Source organism: Syngnathoides biaculeatus, chromosome 16 (genome assembly GCF_019802595.1).
Source record: "Syngnathoides biaculeatus isolate LvHL_M chromosome 16, ASM1980259v1, whole genome shotgun sequence".
In the NCBI taxonomy this organism is placed as follows: domain Eukaryota; kingdom Metazoa; phylum Chordata; class Actinopteri; order Syngnathiformes; family Syngnathidae; genus Syngnathoides; species Syngnathoides biaculeatus.
The window spans coordinates 19,220,526-19,242,994 of NC_084655.1; the positions used below are offsets into that span (position 1 = coordinate 19,220,526).

The 22,469-nt window shown below is 42.3% G+C and overlaps 1 protein-coding gene across 5 annotated transcripts; it reads left to right on the top strand.

The window, feature by feature from the left end:
- The first annotated feature begins 1,581 nt into the window (after window positions 1-1,581).
- Window positions 1,582-22,230, top strand: tyk2 (tyrosine kinase 2). Of its 5 annotated transcripts, none has more exons than XM_061846652.1 (24): window positions 1,582-1,699; window positions 4,957-5,152; window positions 5,244-5,367; window positions 6,495-6,636; window positions 6,709-6,872; window positions 7,997-8,351; window positions 8,423-8,593; window positions 9,842-9,999; window positions 10,089-10,206; window positions 11,414-11,597; window positions 11,876-11,991; window positions 12,077-12,238; window positions 12,342-12,429; window positions 13,830-13,957; window positions 15,047-15,182; window positions 17,538-17,689; window positions 17,758-17,908; window positions 17,980-18,071; window positions 18,147-18,336; window positions 19,542-19,660; window positions 19,839-20,011; window positions 21,512-21,629; window positions 21,698-21,808; window positions 21,883-22,230. In XM_061846652.1, exons 2-24 carry the CDS (start codon window positions 4,969-4,971, stop codon window positions 22,024-22,026), a joined length of 3,480 nt encoding a protein of 1,159 aa, XP_061702636.1. In that variant the 5' UTR covers window positions 1,582-1,699; window positions 4,957-4,968; the 3' UTR covers window positions 22,027-22,230. The 5 variants fall into 5 exon arrangements, with proteins under 5 accessions (XP_061702636.1, XP_061702637.1, XP_061702635.1 ...); XM_061846653.1 differs by lacking the exon at window positions 1,582-1,699 and adding an exon at window positions 2,778-2,828; XM_061846651.1 differs by lacking the exon at window positions 1,582-1,699 and adding an exon at window positions 3,647-3,807.
- Window positions 22,231-22,469: the final 239 nt, after the last annotated feature.

Below are 22,469 nucleotides of genomic sequence, written 5' to 3' on the forward strand. Positions count from 1 at the left end.
TTGCGCGCGGCCAGACCCGCTGAACCACGACGCGCTTTGTTGTGAATTCCCACGCTGCCGAAAAACCCCCAGAAATGGGGCAACCGGCGCACTTTTGTTATTCTGTATAACGCAGCCTCTGTACACAGACGTGACCCGGTAGTGACTGTTGTTTTTCTTATCGAGGACTACCGTATAAACCCCCAGTCACGGCTCCAGAGAAGGCAAGTTGCTTGGTTAAAACTATTCTGCACTTTTGTTAATGAAAAAAGTTTACAAGAATGGGGGCCAAGTCGCTACAGATACGGCTGGTCACTACTAGCGTACTCTACTACTAAAGCATACATTTTAAGCAAAAAATAAATATATTTCTTAAATTATTTCATGATATAAAGTATTTAAACTATACATGTATTTTTACTGTGCAGGAAAAGCTAAAAAAAATGCTTTAAAAAGCCAATTTTTTTTCATCTTGGAACACATTATTTCTTTTTCCATTCATTGTAATGGAAAACATCGATTCGGTTTTCGAACAATTCACTTCTTGAACTGTTTTCTGGAACGGATTGTGGTTAAGAACTGAGGCATCCTGTATAGTAATACTATTAGTTCAGATTTCAGGGTTTATTCTACATGGAAATTTTGGACAAAGTCCTCCTTTAAGTGACATATCTTGCACTAGTTCATCTCTCGCCAAAATTAGGCTGTTTAAACACCAGACGAGACAGATATTCAAAGAGGTCATTCTACAGAATACCATCTGAAAAGACCACAAAAAGGTTGATGGATTTCGGCAATTAAACGCGATGGATGGTGCCCAACCAAATACACACGCCTGTGTAGCGATCGCTTCATGTCAGGTAAGAATTAGTCTTAATCTCAAATTACGAAGTATTTATCATGCCAAGTTGACTCATTTGAGAACAATGCATATTTAAAAAAAAAAAAAAAATCTGTCGCACAGAGGTTTCGAGGTGTGTGTGTGGCCGCAATACGCTTCCGTTACGGAGGAGCCGACTCCCCGTCCTCTCTTTTTTTTTTCCCCAATCATAGTTAATGAATGTGGTTTGTGTAAAACCAGGGGTCAGTTATTTAAATATTGGTATTTGTATTAAATACTAGCTGAAAAGATCAATGGATTCCGGCAAAGGTTAACGTGTAGCCGATTGCGCTTCCGGGTTCACGAGCAGTCAACCCGTCACTATGTCGGATTTATTCCAACGAAGTATTTGAATGCGTCCAGACTTTTATACGCTTTCAAGATTTTTTTTGTGTAAATCTCGACAACTCCAGTTGTCCAAGAGAAGCGGAAGCGAATAAACAGTCCAATTTCTTATCGGCGAAAATATGGCTCCTCTATGCCGACTGTCATTTTTCCACGTACCTTTTGTTTATTATCACATTCTAAATGTTTCTGACAAGACTCTGGGCGTCGCGCTATAAGACATATTTTCATTTCTTCTCAACGGACTTAGCATCGAGCAATGCTTTGTCTGACTGGCAATATGGGGAGGTAAACAAAAGTCACGTGATTTTGGGCCAATGGCACGCCCAGCTTTTGTTGCCACGATGACCAGGGGCGGAGTCTTGGCAACTGTTGACTTGCACTTGCATCAAATCCCTGCGAGGGATGGCACAGGGCCAGACGCGACAGGTGCGGACTCAAAGTGAGCCTTTGTTGTCTTGCCGTTGAGTAAATCAACACATTCGAAACTTTCCGGTAAGCCTAAGTCAAACAAATCCACTCGTAAAAGGGAAATTCCAGGAAATTTTCACTTCGGTGTTGTCACAGACATTTTAAATAGTCGTAATTAATTAATGAGTTGTGCGTCTCAACATAAACAATTGTAGTCATCATGAGGGAAAAAGGGAGCCACATGACTCAGTGGTAATTTATTTGCCTGTGGATATACTAAAAATCATCTATATTTATGGCGTTTAACTATTGCAATGCCCCTCAAAGTAACAACAAACCTGTTTCTCATGCACAATAATTAGGAAAATTAGTGTTAATAAAGTTGATCATATTGCTGTTTTTTTCCCCCTTCAGTTTACGTCAGCGCTAACAAAGTTTACATGTACTGCTGTGCAAAAAATATTGATTTTCTATCATCTCGAGGTGTTATTGCTTGGTGCTATGCAGTTTTTGAATTGCATTATGGGAGAAAAATACGATTATAACCTTTCAACATTCCGCACATTCCCCAGCTGACCTTTCAGACAATGCTGGAAATATGACCGTTATTATTTAAAAACAAAACTGTCGATTGCTTGCAATGGTCTCTTGTTTTAATATTAGTAATACGCCATCCATATTTGACCTTGTTTTGTTTTGTAGTGACTACAGGAAGTGTGTTTTTTTTGTTTAAACTGGTGTACGCCCCCCCCCTACACACACAATGACAATTAATGAAAAACAAAATTAGGCACAAATAGGCATTCTACTTCAATTATTTCACTGTAACCAAAAATCAAAACTATATTGAAATAAACTAATACAAATTGAGATTTACCAGGTTTTGAATTTAAAGAATTTACCTCCCCGAAATCTTTATTGAAATCTTTATCGATAAAAAGATATCAACATACGTAGACAGTTGGCTAATAATGGCTATTACTACTTGTACTGTTTTTTTTTTCAAAAGGTGCATCATTTTTAAAAAATTAAACATTGAACAAAGAATAGAATAATATACAAAAAAAAATCTAATAATCCAATCCACATGTAACAAATTATTATAAATAATCCGCCATCTTGATACTCCCAAAACAACCATGCCGACCTGTTCAGCGACAGCGATTAACTGTGTTAATTGCCACTTTTGTGGCTGGAAGAAAACATTACACAGGTAAATTAGAAAGGTTTATTTTGACACTGTAAAAGTTTGCAAAGTTTTTTTATTTTTTGATGATCTTAATTCACTGAACAAAGTTTGTTTACGGTTGTTGTTGTTCACTGTTCACTCTCCGCTTCACTTTTATAGGCCGACGGTTTTCCGTAAAAAGGTGTTGTCAATATTTTCCCAAACGTCATCAGTGGATAAGCAAGAAAACCCATTTTCTGTTAAATTTTTTATGAATTTTATAATACAGAACCTTGCAAATTTAATTTGATTTTCAAATGCAAGGAACAGTTTTAACTTTCTGTCTGAAATGGGACATCGTAGAGACAAGAAATGGAGAATGTGCTTAGCGTGTATTTTCCCATTGCGAGTCCTTATTTCCAAAAATATATCTAACTGATTGACTTAAAATTTCATTTATGACAAAAGATGCTTAGTTTTTTGCTAGGTTATGATGACAGTGCTTCACAGTGTATTTCGGAAAAAGTTAACGTCATGGAACTCGGGCCCTAGGTAATATGCAACGTTTCTTGGTAGCCACGGTGTTATATGTCTTTCCTTTGCACTTAGCCTTTTTTGGCTTACCAAATCGAATTAAAAATCCTTCATGTTACCAGAACTGAAAAAAAAATGTCAAGCTCACACGACCAGTTTTAATTCTTCATGCCAAACTTTTGAGGAATCCCCCCCCCAACATAATTCAATATGTAAACCATGTCGACCACGCGTTTTGGGAGTATCAAGATGGCGGCCGACGGTGTGTGATGGCTTTGCGTCACACAAACGTCACTTCCTGGTATGGTACGAGGAAGTAGCTTGCTTGGTTCAGTCGCGAGAGAGAGAGAAAGCGAGAGAGGGAGGGAAGAGAGAGAGAGAGAGAGAGAGAGAGAGAGAGAAAGAAAGAGAGAGGGAAATCGAAAGAACCGATGGTGGGTTTAATATGCTGACGGGCTTGACACCGACTTGCAATTTTGACCGTTGAACGGTAAGCTTCTTGCTCCGGTCTTCAGAGTTGTGTCTTTTCCGTCACGACGGCGTCACAACGACAGCATTGAACTAAAATGACGAGTTTTGCCACCACGGTTTGTCGTCGACACGCAATGTAGAGACCGTCGTGTTCATATGTCATCTTCGTGTGAACAATGCATGGTTTTCACCACAAAGTTTCCGGATACTTCCGATACGCTTTTTCTCTCCCCCCCCACCTGCTTATTTTTTTCATAGAGTGAACTCAAATCAAGTAATCCTGTGTTGATGAGGTCGCTATTATTTTTTTTTAATTCTCTTTTTGACTGCTCTAATTTCCCGGCGCCATGGATATTATGGTACTGTACTTGAGTTGTTCATATTTCGTCCCAGTTTAACAACGTATTGTAGATATTTTTTTTCCACTTGCTATTATAGCTTATATTTTATATTTTATACATTTTCATTTGTAATACAATTGTTAAATTCTCACGAAACTTTTCTTTTCCTCTCAACACGGATATTATGTTAGCATTCATAAAGCATATAGCCTACTCATACAGGTGTCGTCGGTTTTGGACATAGTCGGTTCCATTATATCACAAACCCATTTTAACACAGCAGTAAAGTCATGTTTGCAGACAATAATGTATGAAATACATTTTCAGGCCATAATAACCGAACCATAAATTGAAAAAAGAAACATGACGTACAGAGGGAGTAAAAAAAAAAAAAAACATGTAAAATGTACTGTACATAATGCTAATCTATAATGGGTAGGTAGATGGATCGATCTATCTATCTATCGGTCGGCTGCTAGAGAGCGTGAGAAAAGAGCGATGCTTTATCCACCCACAAGGGAAATTCACTGTGATATACGTTTTTGATACAAAAACAATATTCTCCCCGCCTCCTGCCCGTTGACAGCTGGGATAGGCTCCAGCACTCCCCGTGACCCTTGTGAGGATAAGCGGGAATTAAAATGGCTGGATGGAAATAATGTTGTTACACTACTGTGCAAATTTATACATTCACTATGTATGTATCTATGTATATATGTACAATTATATAATTCTTCAATAGTATACATATATATTTCTTAGCTTTGATGGCCTTTGTTGATTTTACATACGGATTTGTACATTAATAATGTGTGTGTGTGTATTAGGTATCTGCCGTCATGTCTGCCAGGTGGTCCAAGCTTTCCAAGCGAAGGTCCTCGGCAGAGTCCCTGGCGACCCCTGAGGACGACGGCATCTTCGTGTACCTCTTCTGGAGCCCCAACGAAGACCGTTACGTGTCGCACACGGCGGCAGAGCAGGTCACCGCCGAGGAGCTGTGCGTGTCGGCCGCCGAGACTGTCGGTGAGAATGATGACTTTGACCCAGGCGGGAATAAATAATGCATGAAATCAGGTCATGCAAATGTGTATACCCGATTGTGTGTCTTAAACAGGGATAACGCCTCTGTACCATGTGTTGTTTGCTCTGTATGACCCCCTGTCGCGCTGCTGGTACAGTCCAAATCACGTTTTTCACCAGGAGAAGGGGTCCTGTCTCATTCTTCAATACCGAATGAGGTAGGTACACAAAAAGACGCCGTGGGGTCACTTCAAATGCAGTGAATACTCGGTTCTCGGGCGTCCCCGTTCTCAAACAAATTGGTTTTCAAATGAAAATGTCGACATTTTGTTGCTTCTGTTTTCGAACGAAAATCGCTACTCGGAACGCCCCCGACAAAACCCGTAAATAACATAAAGCGCGCGGCCCGAGCAGCTGACCCACGACGCACTTTATCGTGTACAGCGCGGCCTCTGTATGAGCCACCCCCACCGAAGAGATTTGATAGTTTTCCATCCATCCATTTTCTTCACCGCTTATCCTCACGAGGGTCCCGGGGAGTGGTGGAGCCTATCCCAGCTGTCGACGGGCAGGAGGTGGGGTACCACCCTGAACTGGTTTCCAGCGAATCACGGGGCACATCGAGACAAACAGCCGCACTCGCAATCACACCTAGGGGCAATTTGGGTGTCCCATTAATGACGAAACTCACTCAGGCATGGGGAGAACACGCAAACTACACAAAGGCGGGTCCGGGATTGAACCGGGGACCTCAGAACTGTGAGGCCAACTGAGCCACCGTGCCGCCCTGGTTGATAGTTTTGCATTGCTTTTTTCTTGTGAAGTTTAACAATGCTCTCTGTTCCATTCGCATTTCTGCATTTTCTTTATTTATTGAGTTACGAATTTATGTTTACTTTTGTCAAAATAAAAACTTTTTTTTTTTTTTTGCTCCCCCCCACCTCATTATTGCTTGTTTGAAGTTATTCTGCACTTTTGTTAATACAAAAACATTTACAAGGCTGTGGACTGAGTCGCTCCAGATACGGCAATGCTCTCCGAGCCTACTCTTCCAACTAAAGCATACATTTTAAGCAAAAAATAAATATATTTCTTAAATTATTATATTATATAAAGTTTTTATACTATACGTGTATTTCTTCAATGCAGTTTATTATCAGTAAAAGCTAGAAAAAAAGCTTTAAAAAGCCAAATTATTTAGGCTTGGAACGCATTATTTCCTTTTCCATTGATTGCAATGGGAAATATTGATTTGATTTTTGAACAAGTCACTTCTCGAACCGCCTTCTGTAACGGATTATTGTCGAGAACCGATGTTGTACTGTACTTCTCTCCTTATGCGCAGGTTTTACTTTCGCAATTGGCACGGACTCAATGACAAAGAGCCTGCCGCCAGTCGTTTCTCTGTCAAAAGTGAGCCAGATGGCGCCGCCCCCAATGTCTTACCACTGCTGGAAATCAAATCACTGGAGTATTTATTCGCCCAGGTGCGTGTCGGACTTCCCGCAGCCATCGTCTTGCCCTGGTCGTCCCCTGACTGCTCCATCTCTTTCTGACAGGCTAAATATGAATTTGTGAATGAAATGATCCCGATGGAGAACGTGAGCTCAGAGGAGGAGCTGAGTCGCTTCAGGAGCGACAGCTTGGGCTTGGCCATGCTCCACCTCGTCCACCTGGCGCTGCAGACGGGCAGCACCTTGAGCCGGGTGGCGAAAAAGACCAGGTGACACCTTCGCACGAGGGACATGTCCACAATTTAATGAGCTGTATCCAAAATTCTGCCTTTATGCCGACAATAATCCTTATTTATGGAGGCATTGTCTTCCAGTGTCAGTCAAAAGTGAGCATTAATATCTATAAAGATATGGTCTCATTTGATTGTAAGGAGTGTTGTGAACAGTGAAAAAACAAAAGTTGAAAAGTATGAAATGAAGTATTACAAGGAACTACCCATCATAGTAAAAGTATTCTCCCTTTTCTTCCTTTTATATTAGAAAAACATGATGAAAAAAAAAGTCAGAATATGGCGAGAAGAAAGTCAGTTTTTTGGACAAAAATAGAATTAATGTTGCAAGAAAAAAATCCTACTACAAGTCTAAAGTCATATTTATTTTTTGTAAAAATTGCAAGAAAAAGTAATATGTCGAGAATCAAGTTCCAATATTACAAAGATAGTCTCACTTTTTTTCATAGTCTGAATATTTCAAAAAGTTACAACATTCCAAAAATTCCATCATAAAATTCCAATGATGTAATTTCATGTATTTGAGAAAAAGTAGTAATGTTACTATAAATAAGTATTAATATTGAAAAAATATAATTATCATATGGAAATGATAAAGTTTCGAGAAAATAAATCACATCACAAAAACATTTTTGGAAGTTGTCAAGTGATAATGTTACAAGGATGAAACAATATTTTTGGGAAATTAACTCATAATATTACAGAAAATTAATACTAATATCAAAAGAATTGCATCATAATTCAAGGATGAAATTACAATTTTCTGAAAAAAAAAACCAATATGACAAGAAACATACAACATTGCAAGAATTACATAATAACATTACAAAGTTGAAGTTTCTTTGGAAAAAGTTGTGAAATAATAAGACCAAGGTTTTAATATATCAGGCAGGGAAAGGGTAATATTTCAATAAATAAGTATCGTAATAATATTGCAAGAATAATAATTTCAGTTAATTGTAAGAAACAAGCAGTTAAAAGTGCAAAGTCAATTTTTTTTCAAGTTTTTTTTGTACGATGTCGCCATATTACAAGAATAACGCCATATTTTCAAGAGAGAAAATTATGAGACTGCCATCACATAACAGTGATTTCTCCTCCAGCTTTGAAAAATGCATCCCGAAGTCTTTCGCCAAGCACATATCAGAAGAAAAAGTCCTCACAAAAATGAGGCTCCGGTGGATGTTTGAACGATCCATGCGCACTTACCAGCAAAACATGGACGCAAAGCAGCCGGACGTCAGTGAGATTATGTGCAAGTACATGTGCGCTCTCGAGTACTTGGCGCCGCGTTTCGGCACAGAGACGTTCTCCGTGCGCCGCATGAGGCTGAGCAGGGACGACGAGGACGCCGGCCAGGACGCCTCGAGGGGGGACTGCGGCGACGCGGCCGCGCACGAGCTGATGGTGTCTGCCGGCGAGGGGCTTCGGTGGAGGGAAACGACGAGCTGCGAGGAGGTTTGCCGCTTTTGTCGGGATTGGCGTTCGCTTCCCGCTTATTCCTCACTCCCGTTTCCTCGTCATTGCAGGACGACAGCCTCCCGAGCGGCGACCACCGGAGGAATACGACGCGATGGACCAGCCAGCCTGGTGCAGCTGCTCCCGTTAAGTGGACCTCCTTCTGTGACTTCCCGGAAATAATTCACATAGGCGTCAGAGAGGCTAATGTTTGCATTAGCACCCAGGACAATACCTGCATGGTGAGACTGCTGCTTCTATTTAAAGTGCCACTGTCATGAAATGCATGATTATTAGTATGTTATTAATGAAAAAAAAGGCAGCCGGAATGGATCCATCCTTTTTTTCACCGCACAACATGATTTTGATGCATATGGCTTTTTGTCACTCACGCCTTGAAAATCCTCTCGAGGGATTTGTTTTCGAGAAGAAGCAGGAAGTGACGTTGGTAGCAGACGCCCCCTCAAGCGGTCTCGTATGTTTATACTAGTTTTACCTGCTGGAAGTTAGCTCGTTGTCCCTTCGTGTTAGCCAAAATGCCAGCTCGTTGTATTGCTGGATATTGGTCGAACACTCGGGAGGATGGATTCATTCTTCATATTGTTTAAAAAGACCCAGCGTGTTGTGAAAAACGGATTGCACGGGTGCAAAGGATGAGAGCTTCCTGGGTTCCAAATGACAGCTAGGTGTGTATACAGCTACTAAAAAAATAATAATAGTTTGGGGGATCCGTGCACGTATGTCAAGAGGTGCTAAATCTGTCGATGTACCCGTTGGCGCCGAGCACGGCTTTGGCCGGGCTGGCTCATACATACTGTATGGGAGTCTGTTGTTCGGTTGAAGTGATCCGCATATCATCTAAATATGGCTCGAAACGAAAAGGATCGGGTAATATTGCTTATCTTCAGGTCCAACAAATGGATTCAATTCATTCGAAACACATTTTAAACTAAAGCTATGGAGGATGAAAAAAAAATCTGAATTGAAAAACATTTGCATATATTTTATCCATCTATCCATTTTCTTTGCCGCTTATCCTCACGAGGGGCGCAGAGCACATAGAAACAAACAGTCACATTCACACCGAAGGGGCAATTTAGAGTGTCCAATTAATGTTGCATGTTTTTTGGGATGTGGGAGGAAACCGGAGTGCCCGGAGAAAACCCACGCAGGAACCGGGGGAACATGCAAACTCCACACAGACGGGGCCGGGATTGAACCCGGGTCCTCAGAACTGTGAGGCCAACGTTTTAGCCGCAAATATTCATACGTTAAAATAAAATAAAAAAGGACGACATCTGTTGGGACTAGTAGGGGATTTCCCCCTAATACAGTTTCCCCTTGTTAGTTCCTGCCTTTTTTCATTTGCGTTCATCTATGAATCATTTCTTCGTCTAATCCATATACGAGCTTTCCGTGCGTTTTTGGGATATTTGCGTGTTGCGAATGTGAACGTGGCCACTGTACAGATATTGTGAATGTCCACGTAGGAGGTCGAGATGAGCTCCAGCAAGGAGGCGCTCTCGTTCATCTCTCTGCTCGACGGCTACTACCGGCTGATTGCGGACGCCCACCACTATCTTTGTCGGGAGGTGGCGCCCCCCAGAGTGCTGCTGAGTGAAGCCAACGGACTGCACGGACCAATGCAGTGAGTTGTTGTTTTAAATGCACTCTATAAACGTTGAGAAAAATCATCTGCGAGAAACACGTTTTGCCACAACCGCGATGTCTTTCCAGTGATGACTTTGTGCTACATAAGTTGAGAAAAGAGGACGCAGAAGAAGAAGCCTGCCTTGTACGCTGGAGTATTCTCAACTATCGCCGACTCGTCCTTGCTGTGCCAAACAGAACCCAGGTGAGTTGCTGTCCGGAGTCATTGCAGCTAACGAGAGAGGGAGAGTGAAGCAAAGTAAAAGCGCTGCAGTTTTTCTAGCGCTTTTTTCCCCGGGTTAAGACCGCTTCATTTTGAGCATCAGTACAACCACATGATTGACATACATTTGAAAACGATTTCACGGTATTTCGCAAATTATTTAGTCGCAAAACATGCAGCGTTGGATCGATTCCCGCTCAGTGATGGTGTCGATATGTGTCCCGCTACTGACCGGCTTCAATCTTTGCACTTTATTTCAATTACAGCTTGTTTTCCCATACAATCCTATTTAAAGGAGTCTGGACTTTTTAACTTTGCACATTCTGTATTTTTATATTTCTAGGCCACAGGTGTCAAACTAAAGGCCCGGAGGCCGGATCTGGCCCACCACATTATTTTATGTGGCCCGCAAAGTCCAAATCTAGAGTCAATTCCCATGATTCTTGTAAAAATCTGGACCAAAATTTCAAATTGTCGTATATCATAAATGATGAAGTTAGGATATTGCAAGCATTTTTGTGTTACCAAACGTGGATAGTTGAAAAACACACTACCCTTGATTTCTGATTCCAAAACTAGTTCATAAATTGGTGATGCGAATATGACGAGATGATTAAATAGTTTTGTTCCACAGTCATAACGGCCCTCTGGGGGGAAACCGGAACAACACTGTGGCCCGTGAGAAAAAGGAGTTTGACACCCCTTGACCTCGGCTATCGATAGATAGATAGATAGATAGATAGATAGATAGATAGATAGATAGATAGATAGATAGATAGATAGATAGATAGATAGGGTTGGATTCTAGTCGAGATGGATGGATAGATAGATAGATGATAGATAGATAGATAGATAGAGATAGATAGATAGATAGATAGATAGATAGATAGATAGATAGATAGATAGATAGGGTTGGATTCTAGTCGAGATGGATGGATAGATAGATAGATAGATAGATAGATAGATAGATAGAATCTATCTCTAGATAGAGTTGGATTCTATAGTTAGACAGACAGACAGACAGATGGATAAATAAGGGTTAGCCTAACCCCTCACGCTGGAAGAAACGGTCTTTTATGTTGCAGCAGGCGGCCAATCGTACTCCAGCGGATCGCTTTTAACCCAAACGGAATTGATGAGTGATCGGGACGAACCCTGATTCCAATTTTCTTTCATCGCCGGCCCACAGAACGGATCCATACCAGGCAACAAGCTGTTTTGCATCCAGCATAAAGGTTCCATCTTCTCCCTGGACGGCTGGCAGCAGGAATTCTCCAGTGTGAAGGAGCTCATGGACTCCCTGAAGGACTACATACTCAAATCCGGGACGGAGAGCTACACGGTTAAAAAATACTGTCGGCCCCGGCAAGGAGGTTTGAGTTTTAATCGAGTAAAAATTTCATTACATTTTAGTGTCATTTCGCACTTTGCTGACACTCAAGCGTTTTTGCTCCAGAGTCCTTTGCCAGGACTTTTTGACAGCTTAGGGCCACTGTAGTGGTCATTGTTTCATGCTGTGACTGGCGGTTCGTTAAAAGTTGAAATCGACAGTGGGAAATTTCGACTTTTAATGAACAACCAACACTCAAATTCAAACGTCTTGCACATATTTTACAGCCGAGCGTATTTTCCCATCGTTTGTCTGCCGTAGAGCTGTCCAACCTCCTCGTGAAGAGACACGGCGTGGATGACGAGGCCCAGACACGCACGCTATCGCTCAACAAGTTGGACCTATGCTTCCAGATCAAGTACAAAGACCTCATTCCGGTGGGAAGGCCGGCGGTTCCGCCTCTGAGGCTGTTGGGGTTGTGTGCCGCCTTGCTCAACGGCCGGGTGTCGTGTCGTCGGACAGGGGGAGCATTTGGGCTGCGGCACCAAAACGCACATCTACTCGGCGCATCTGCAAGTCGAGGGAACCGCCGACGAGCAAGAGGACGACTTAAACGGCAGGAATCACAAGAATGTCCGAGTGGTGCTCAAGATTCTCGAGCGGAGCCACGAAGACATCACATTCGTAAGCGCCTGCCACGCTGCGGCCAGTCTTGGGGGTGACTCTTAGCGATTGATTCGAGATTGATAATTTGTCCTATTGATTCAAGATCAATACTTTGTTTTAGGCTTTCTTTGAGATGGCAAGTCTCATGAGGCAGATGTCTCACAGTCACCTGGTGTTTGTCCATGGTTTGTCTGTCAACGGATCTGAAAGTGAGAGGACGCACACTTCCCTATTTGCGGCTTACTCACCACACACACACACGCACACAAATGCTCTCCCTTTTGTGTAACTTGATTCTCGTCTTCATTGAAGCATAAGCGTTGTTGAAACTCACGTTGCGCTCATCCCTTGTTCTAAAATTTCTTTATTAATATTAGTGATTTATGGACACTCGCAAATTTAGCAGATAGCATTTATGAGCAGACAAGCCGACATGCAACATGAATTGGAAACTCTAAATTGCCCATCGGTGTGATTGTGAGTGCGGCTGTTTGTCCCGTTGTGCCCTGCGATTGGCTGGCGACCAGTTCAGGGCGGCCCCCGCCTCCTGCCCGTTGACAGCTGGGATAGGCTCCGGCACTCCCGTGACCCTTGTGAGGATAAGCGGCTAAGACGATGGATGGATGGATGGATGGATCATATATGCTTGCGGGTGTTGTCGTATTCGATGTGTCCATGTGTCGCTCCTGTATGTATCTACGTATACGCAGTTAAGAACTTTATTTGTGAGGGAACGTAAATTACTTATGGATTTTTGCTGTTCCAGCCTGAGCTTGGTCCTGATTTGTGGGGGTTTAATAAAAGCTGGGAAACACTGTTTTAGTGACAATTTTGAAGTAAAAAATAAAAAAGTTCAGTTGCTGTAATTCATAAATGAAATAGCAAACAAAACTAAATAATTGCTAATGTTAAAGGAGGACTTTGTCGAAAAAAATTGGAACGGTAGCACACATTAAAAGTTAGTTTAGTTAGGTTCAGTGTTTCTTTATTGCCAAAATTATCCACAGATTTCACCGAGAAACATCTCTAAATCGGAAACTGTGACCCTTGTGAGGATAAGTGACTAATAAAATGGATGGATGGATGATCTTCATTCGCACTGAATGAATGTCTGCCACCCCCTCTGTACAGAACTACCAATTAAACCCGTACAGTACACAATAAAAATAGAATTTTTCTAATATCCTGTGTATATTCTTCGACTCATCTCATGTTCTTGTCGCAACCGAATGAGTTCTTAACCCAAATCTCCAAAGACGGTTTCAATGATCAATTACTTTCATGAGCAAGGTGCAACAGAAAGCCCCGCGCAAGACCAAAAACCCAGTTAAACAAAACCGCACCAAAGAAGTCGCGGAGAGGGAAAACTACTTTACAAAGGAAGACAGGAAACGCATGAGACGAGGCCTTAAACAAGCAGAAATCATGAATGAGTCACTTTTTTTTTTTTTAATACACCTCTTTGAAGCTTCTCCTTTTTTGGGGGGAAACATTAAAATCAACACAGAAATAACGAAAACGCAAAACATAATATATAAGGTTTTTTGATGATCATGTAGATCTGTTGACGTATGAGCATTAAGCAAACTTCTTGTGTATTTCATTGCAGACATCATGGTTGAAGAGTTTGTGGAATTTGGGCCTTTGGATGTTTTTCTCCGCAAAGAAAAAGCCAAATTGACTCCTCGGTGGAAATTCATCGTAGCCAAACAACTTGCCAGTGCCCTGAATTACCTCGTAAGTTTCTTTTTCACATCAGCGTGTCACTTTACTGGCTACGCGGCTAAGTGTCTATAAAAGTGACTTTTTTTTGATGAGGGTTGTTTCATTTCCAGGCAGTCTGGAAATAAACCCTCGTTTACGGCCGGATTTACACTGCGGGTCCAAGTGTCCTAACCTGATTTAATTCCCCCCCCCCCGGTGTGCATTTCTCGAGATACATATGTCATATGGCTTTGTTTACATTAATGGAACGCATGAATAACCTCCACTTTTTCTGTCGGGGAACCACATTTTATTTTCCCTTAGAGGACTTTTCAAACATATGGCGCACGTGTCAAAACCGGCTTAAGGGGTACAAATTTCGCCCTGAGGAAACTGCAACTTTGTGGTGCAGGGGACTAATATATTTGTCCCATCTAAGAATTATTATGCTCATATAAAAAAATGCGTGCTAATATTAGGTTGAAATAAGTTGATTTAAAAGTGTAATAGTTTGCCTGACACCACCCCCCTCCGCTCTTAAAGGGGTACACTCATAATTACAAACAACACACCTGCAACTTTATATCTGCGGGCATGACTGACCACGCCTGTACATTTTTCAAATGTGCGTGACTGGTAGTATAAAATACTATATTTTGCAGTTCCATTTACCTCTGTCTCAACACAAAGACATCAGTTATTATTAAAAAACAAAGCTATATTTCCCCAGGATCTTATTTTGTAAAACGATAAAGAAAAGTCATTATATTCAAAGATTTTCCTAATGTACTTTCCTGTACTGGTTGGTTAGACATCACATTTTTCCTTGAACTACACAGTTTGACACAACTAGTATACGCATTTGCTGTAGTTTACATTACCAGTGATTTTTTTTTATTTTATTTTTTTATTTAATGGATTTGTGTTATTTGAGCAGATGCGGGAGTAAATGTGCCACTTTAACCGCGCAAGTGTAAATCCAGTTTAAGTGATCTGAATGAGTGATCCGAGCGCCAGCTACTCCCCAGTACACACCTTCCACTAATTTGGCTTGTGACAGATGTTTAAAGGTTAATGTGCTTGACAGGTGAGCTAATTATAACTGGATCTGAATTCTTGTAGGCAACTAAAGGTCTCGTTCACGGAAATGTTTGTGCCAGGAACGTCTTGGTGGCAAGGCGAGGTCTTGCGCAAACTGCATCGCCTCTCGTCAAGCTGAGTGACCCGGGGATTGCCCTCAATTTGCTTTTACAGGAAGGTCAGTACCCAAAAATAGTGACATAAAAATGTTCGGATGTGACCTCATCAAAGTATGAATTATGAAAGAGTAAATGTTTCGACATACGTTAGCATTCACAGCAATTTTTGTACCTGATTTTTTTTTTTTTTCCTAATAGGGAAAAAGAGTACTCTAACTTATATCCATTCATATAGCCATAGTCCACAGGTGTCAAACTCAAGGCCAGGGGGCCATATCTGGCCCCACCACATGATTTTATTTGGCCCGCGAAGCCACATCTAGAGTGTCAATTTCCACGAACCACATGCTTGACATACATTTGAATATGATTGCATGAATTGACCACCATCATGTAAAAACACCGCTTATTCACACTATTTAGCAAATTATTTACTCGCAAAACAGGCAGTGTTGGATCAATTCCCGCTCAGTGATGGTGTCGATATGTGCCCTCCAACTGACTGGCTTCAATCTTTGCACTTTATTTCAATTCTAGCTTGTTTTCCCACGCGATCCTATTTGAAGGAGTCCCGACTTTGCACATTCTGTATTTTTATATTTCTAGGCCACAGGTGTCAAACTCAAGGTCCGGGGGCCAGATCTGGCCCGCCATATGATTTTATGTGGCCCGCAAAGCCAAATCTCGAGTCAATTCCCATGATTCTTGTAAAAATCTGGACTAAAATTTCAAATTGTCATATATCATAAATCATAAAGTTGAGGTGTTACAAGCGTTTCTGTGTTATCAAATGTGAATAGTTGAAAAACACACTACCCTTGATTTCTGATTCCAAAACTAGTTCATAAATGATGTAAATATGATGAGATGATGCAATATTTTTGTTCCACAGTTATAACGGCCCTCTGAGGGAAACCGGAACGACAATGTGGCCCGCGAGAAAAATGAGTTTGACACCCCTGCCATAGTCTGTTTAAAAACATATTGTAATAACATTAATTACAGTATAAAGAGTTAAACAATTTGGGCCATCGGGCCGCCTGGTAGCGCAGACATCCGGATAGTCATGGAGACAGAGGAGACGGTCACGACTTCTTGATAAGCAGCACGGCAGCACGGTGGAGTTGCTGGAAAGCGTTGGCCCCACAGTTCTGAGGACCCGGGTTCGATCCCGGCCCTACCTGTGTTGTCTACGCCAGTTTCCTCTCACATCCCAAAAACATGCAACGTGAATTGGACACTAAATTGACTCTGGGTGTGATTGTGAGTGCGGCTGTTTGTCTCTTTGTGCCCTGCGATTGGCTGGCAACCGGTTCAAGGTGTACCCCGCCCCCTGGCCCTCGACAGCTGGGATAGGCTCCAGCACTCCCGTGACCCGTGTGAGGATGAGCGGCTAAGACAATGGATGTATGGGTGGATCATATATGCTTGCGGGTGTTGTCGTATTCTATGTGTCCATGTGTTGCTCCTGTATGTATCTACAGAAACGAAGTTGGAGACTTTATTTGTGATTACTTATGGATTTTTGAACTTTCAATCCTGATTTGTGGGGGTTCAATAAAAGCTGGGAAACACTGCTTTAGGGACAATTTTGAAGTTAAAAAAAAGTTCAGTTGCTTCAATTCATAAATGAAATCGTAAATAAAACTAAATCATTGCTAATCTTAAAGGAGGACTTTGTCAAAAAAATCGGAACGGTAGCACACATTAAAAGTTAGTTTAGTTAGGTTCAATCTTTTTTTTTAAATGCCAAAATAATCCACAGATTTCTCCTAGAAACATCTCTAAATTTTGAGAATTATTAGCGAAATTCTTCTCTCGCTCAGACATTCCAATGACCCCTGGCTGGAAAACTGACAGCCAATCAGCTTTTGCCACGTCTCCAGTGCTTCCTGTTCTGACCCCGTTGCTCGTGGGTACGGTTTTCACCAAACAGAGAACGTCCACTATCTGGCATTTTCTGGCCGATTTTTGTGAGAAAAAAATTACAAACAAAACAAAAATAATGATAGGAATTAATTATATCAATAATAATTAAATGAACCCACGGGAGGTTCAAGAACGACAAATTTGGGTGTGTTTTCTCATTGTTGTTACAGTTTGGGGCACAACACGACGGCGTCTTGGTCTAGCTAGAAAGAATGTTCTGGAATGTTAAGCCCCGGTGACGTCACGGGGCGGGGTCGAGGACGTTTCTTCCGGGTCTGGCTGTGAAAGCTGGCACATACCCAGATATTGCGTGGATTTAAAAAAAATGTTCTTTATTTTCAATGTTTTTTTTCCAATTCATGTAAGAATAATATTGCTTCGGATTGGAGGGTTTATTGTAAATTTTTAACAAAGTCCTTCTTTAAGTCATGTGGGACGCTTAAAACTGCTTCCTTTCATGTCATCTCCCCCCCCCTTTGCCGTAGAGCGACTTCACCACATTCCCTGGATCGCTCCCGAGTGCGTGTACAGCAAGGCGCCCGTCGGCGTCGGCGCTGACCAGTGGAGCTTCGGAGTCACGCTGCTGGAGATCTGCAACAACGGCTACCTGCCGATGAGCGATGCCACGCCGCAGGAGGTCGGCCGCTGAGACTCCGCACCGCAGGGTGTACCGACCGCTAACCGAAGAATCACCTCCGTCCACAGAAAGAGCGCTTCTACAAGGAAAGGGGGAAGTTGATGGAGCCGTCGACTCAGGACCTGGCCGTCTTCATCAGCAAATGTCTCACCTACGAGCCCGTGGAGAGACCGTCCTTCTGCTCTTTGCTCAGAGACCTCATTGACATCATGAGCAAAAGTGGGCTCCCAGACATGTTGAACTTTAAATAAGTATGAGTCTTGGCATTTAATATTTTATCTTCTGGACAGATCCTAATATATGCCCCACTGAAACGCTCCCTCGGGCTCAATCCACCGTCTTCCTCAAGCGCTTTTTGAAAAACAAGGGCAGGTTGGGAAAGGTGAGTTTCGATGCCAGCCGCTCTTTTGTTCCTCCCGCGCATCTGAACTCAACGTCGCGCGCCGTCCGCCTTCAGGGGAATTTCGGAATGGTGACGCTGTACATGTACGACCCCGCCAACGACGGGACGGGAGAGCTCGTGGCCGTCAAGTCTTTGAAACAGGAGAACGGCCCCTTGCCCAAGTCCTGGCTGAAAGAGATCGAGACCCTCAAGGGCCTCGATCACAACAACATTGTCAAGTACAAAGGCTGCTGCACTGAAATGGGTGAGTCAAAATTTCTCTTTCAACCAAAAAAAAATGTTATATATATATATATATATATATATATATATATATATATATATATATATATATATAGCACAATCCATCTTTGGAAACAATTTTCTCATACAAAATGATGGAAAAACCCTTGATTGTCTAGGCCTTTTGAGTCTCAAATGTGTGTGTGTGTGTGTGGTACGTCGAGCGCCCTCTGCTGGTCCGCAATATAAGCATTGAATACTGCAGTGATTTCCAACATTTCTAGAGCCAAGGCACATATTTTACAATCGAAAATTCCCATGGCACACCAACAAAAATGGATCGATTAATTACTGTACGTACTTCCTGCCATCTAATAGAAGAGGATTTTTGTTGTTCTGTCAATGTGCCTCACTGGCATAAATAAATGAATAAAGCTACATTATTTCTTTTAAATAAATGTTTTTTTTTAGCAATTACATAAAATTGGATAACTTCCCACGGCACACCCCGGCACACAGTTTGGGAATCACTGGAATACTGGAATATTATCGCAACCCTGCAGTTATTTGAGAAGATTGTAATGAGTTCGGTAAATTTCCAATTTTCTGGGAGCCCAGGAAGGCAACCAAGGTTGAATTTTGATCTAAAGGGGGAGTCCAAGGGTGGGAAGAGTGTGAGGAATTGCATCCAATTGTCAAACTATGGTTGAACTCGCTCTGTCTTGGGGGGCAGGGGGGGTTATTTCTCTTGCAAATACACAGTACGGCTTTTGTTACCGCGACAACCACGAGCCTAGGTGATAGCTCTGCTACGATATAAGACATAATGCCACAACTATTTGCCGGCTGATTTAGTCACATCACCCGCAAAAAACAAGTGCACATACAAATAATATTGTTTTTTCAGTCTCGGTGGCAGAACTTCATATAATTACGATATTTAATACAGCGGTTATCAATAATAAGTTCCAAGGAGCGATCAAATTACAGTAGCTGTTAATTCTGTTACTTATGACCAATAGTGTTGGACCGTACTGTTGGTCACTTCTTTTAAGGTGTACACAAGTGAAATATGACAGACTTTTAAGTGTCGTGCGGGCCGAATTGTCACACAAATTTTTACTGATAAGTTAACTACGGTGGCCAAATTCCACCACCGTACAAATTCCGAGTCAAACTCGGACTTCTCAGGTTCCGTTACTGAACGACGCGTTAATCCACGAACAGGAGGACAGGTGGTGCAACTCATTATGGAGTTCCTGCCGCTGGGCAGCCTGGAGAAGTACCTCCAAGAAAAGGAACAGACTACGTCGCAGTGCCTGCTGTTCGCGCAGCAGATCTGCCTGGTGAGACGTTTGCTCCACATTATTTTGCGGAATAATTGGTCATGCCCGTTTCATTTTATGCTCATGATGCTTAGTTGTATGAGACGATGAAGTTTAGGCTCCTTTTAAACATTTTGCTTTGGAATCTACTTCGATGAAATGTTTTGATCATATTTGAGCTCATCCATTTTTTTCCTAGGGGATGGATTACTTGCATTCAAAACGGTACATCCATCGGGACCTCGCCGCACGCAACATTTTAGTGAAAAACAACAGCTTGGTGAAGATCGCCGACTTTGGCCTATCCAAATACATCCCCGAAAATGACACCTATTACCGCGTTAGTGAAGATGGCGACAGTCCGGTGTTCTGGTGAGTTTGTCTCACACACACACACGCACGGAGAACAAACATTATTTGTCCATGTGTTTGCACGTAACTCCCTTACCTGTGTCACAGAAGCAATTAAACCTGAATCTTAAAGGTCAAGTGTCATGCCTATAAACATTCTTTAATAGATATTGTAATGAAAAATACATATAACATTATTCACCTCAATGTCGATGTGAAAAACCTACTATGGGACACGGAAGCTCTTTTCAAGGAAGAGGACATCTCACAATCGAGTGAAGTGACTTGGGCAATATTACCCTATCGTTTAGAGCCATATTTAGATGATATGCGGATCACTTCTCACGGACAACACACTCCCAGACAATATGTATGAACCAGCCTGGCCATAGCTGTCCACCGCGACACAATCGAGTGAAGTGACCGGGGCAATATTACCCAATTGTTTCATTTTGAGCCGTATTTAGATGATATGCGGATCACTTTGAACTAACAACAGAGTCCCAGACAGTATGTATGATCAAGCCCATCCAAAACCCTCCTCCGCGGACGAGGCGCCGCCAGAGCCGTCCGCCGTGGACACAATCGTGTGAAGTGACCGGGGCAATATTACCCTATTGTTTCGTTTTGAGCCATATTTAGATGATATGCGGATCACTTCAAACTCACAGCATACTCCCATACAGTATGTATTGGCCAGCCCGCTCGAAGCCGTCTGCTGCGGACAAAGCGCCGCCGAAGCCGTCCGCCGCAACACAATCGAGTGAAGTGACCGGAGTAATATTATCCTACCCTATCGTTTCATTTCGTTTCGAGCCATGTTTAGATGATATGCGGATCACTTCTAACTTACAACAGAGTCCCGGACAGTATGTATGAGCCACCCATGTGGCGCCGCGATGAGCCACCCCAGCTGTAGCCGACCATGGCGCCGACGGGTACGTCGACACATTTAGCACCCCTGACTTATATACGCGAATCTTTTGTTACATTGTGAGAGGATTACCCCCCCCAAACTATTGTTTTGTTTTGTTTTTTTAGTAACTCTATACACACCTACCTGTCATTTGGCACCCACGAACCTCTCGTCCTTTGCACCCGTGCAATCCATTTTTCACGACCAACCGGATCTTTTTGAAAAGTATGAAGAGTGAATCCATCCTCCCGAGTGTTCAAACAATATCCAGCGATACAACGAGCCGGCATTTTGGCTAACACGAAGGATCAACGAGCTAACTTCCAGCAAGTAAAACTAGTAGAAACATATGAGACCGCTTCAGTGGGTGTCTGCTGCTACCATCACTTCCTGCTTCTTCTCAAAAACAAATCCTTCGAGAGGATTTTAATGGCGGGAGTGACAAAAAGCCATATACGTGAAAATCATGTTGTGCGGTGAAAAAACGGATGGGTCCATTCCAGCTGCAATTTTTTCATTAATAACATACTAAAAATCATGCATTTCATAACAGTGGACCTTTAAGGCGTTACTGTATTTGTTGCTCTGTGCTTCATGTTTTACAGGTATGCGCTCGAATGCCTGAAACACAACAAGTTTTCGTTTTGCTCCGACGTTTGGTCCTTTGGCGTGACCCTGTACGAGATACTGACCCGCTGCGACCAGGGCCAAAGCCCCCCAGAGGTACGCTGCCGCAAAAACGCACTTTTACAAGTGGCCATTTCAAAAACACCGTGTACTCTGCTTTATAGAAATTTTGCAAGATGGCGGGGTTATCGCGCAGAAAGATGAACGTGAATGCGCTCATCAGCTTGTTGGAGCGGAGGCAGTACTTGCATTGTCCTATAGACTGCCTGCCTGAGGTAAAGAATATCAACAACGTCAATTTCAGGGTCTTAACAGGTGTCTGATAATCCTTTATGCCCCCCCGTCACAGCTGAGGAACATGACCGAACAGTGTTGGAATCAAGATCCCGCTCAAAGGCCGTCATTCCGTTCTCTTTTTGAGAAGCTTGAGGCTATCCGTTTACAGCCAAATGTTGACTTGTTTAGGTCTGGATTGCAATCTATAATTGCTTGACAACCAATTAAAAATACATTTACAAACGTTCGCCATATATTGTGGCCTGGCGTCAATATTATGAACAAGGGAGAAAGGCCAAAAGACCGAAATACTGTAAACTTGTAAGTACGCATTAAGTTGTTGAATTTTTGTACATTTTGAATCAGATTTTGTATAAACTATAAAAAAACTTTCTAAGTTTAATAAATCTTTCCCAATTTGTTTTCCGTCTTTGCAACATGACATAATCCAGCACGCATTCACGGCGGTTGGCACCAGCAATAATAAGGCATCTGCGGGATAATTCAGACCTCGCTTGTACATTAAAAGGGTACCAGAAGGATCCCTGATGATGTCAGTGTATTATCATCAAGTCTGCAATCATTCAAAAGTGAATTCCAGAAGTTTTCTCGGGTGTTCCAAGTTCCTGCATGGTTGACTGCACACAGGGAGGCTCAGAT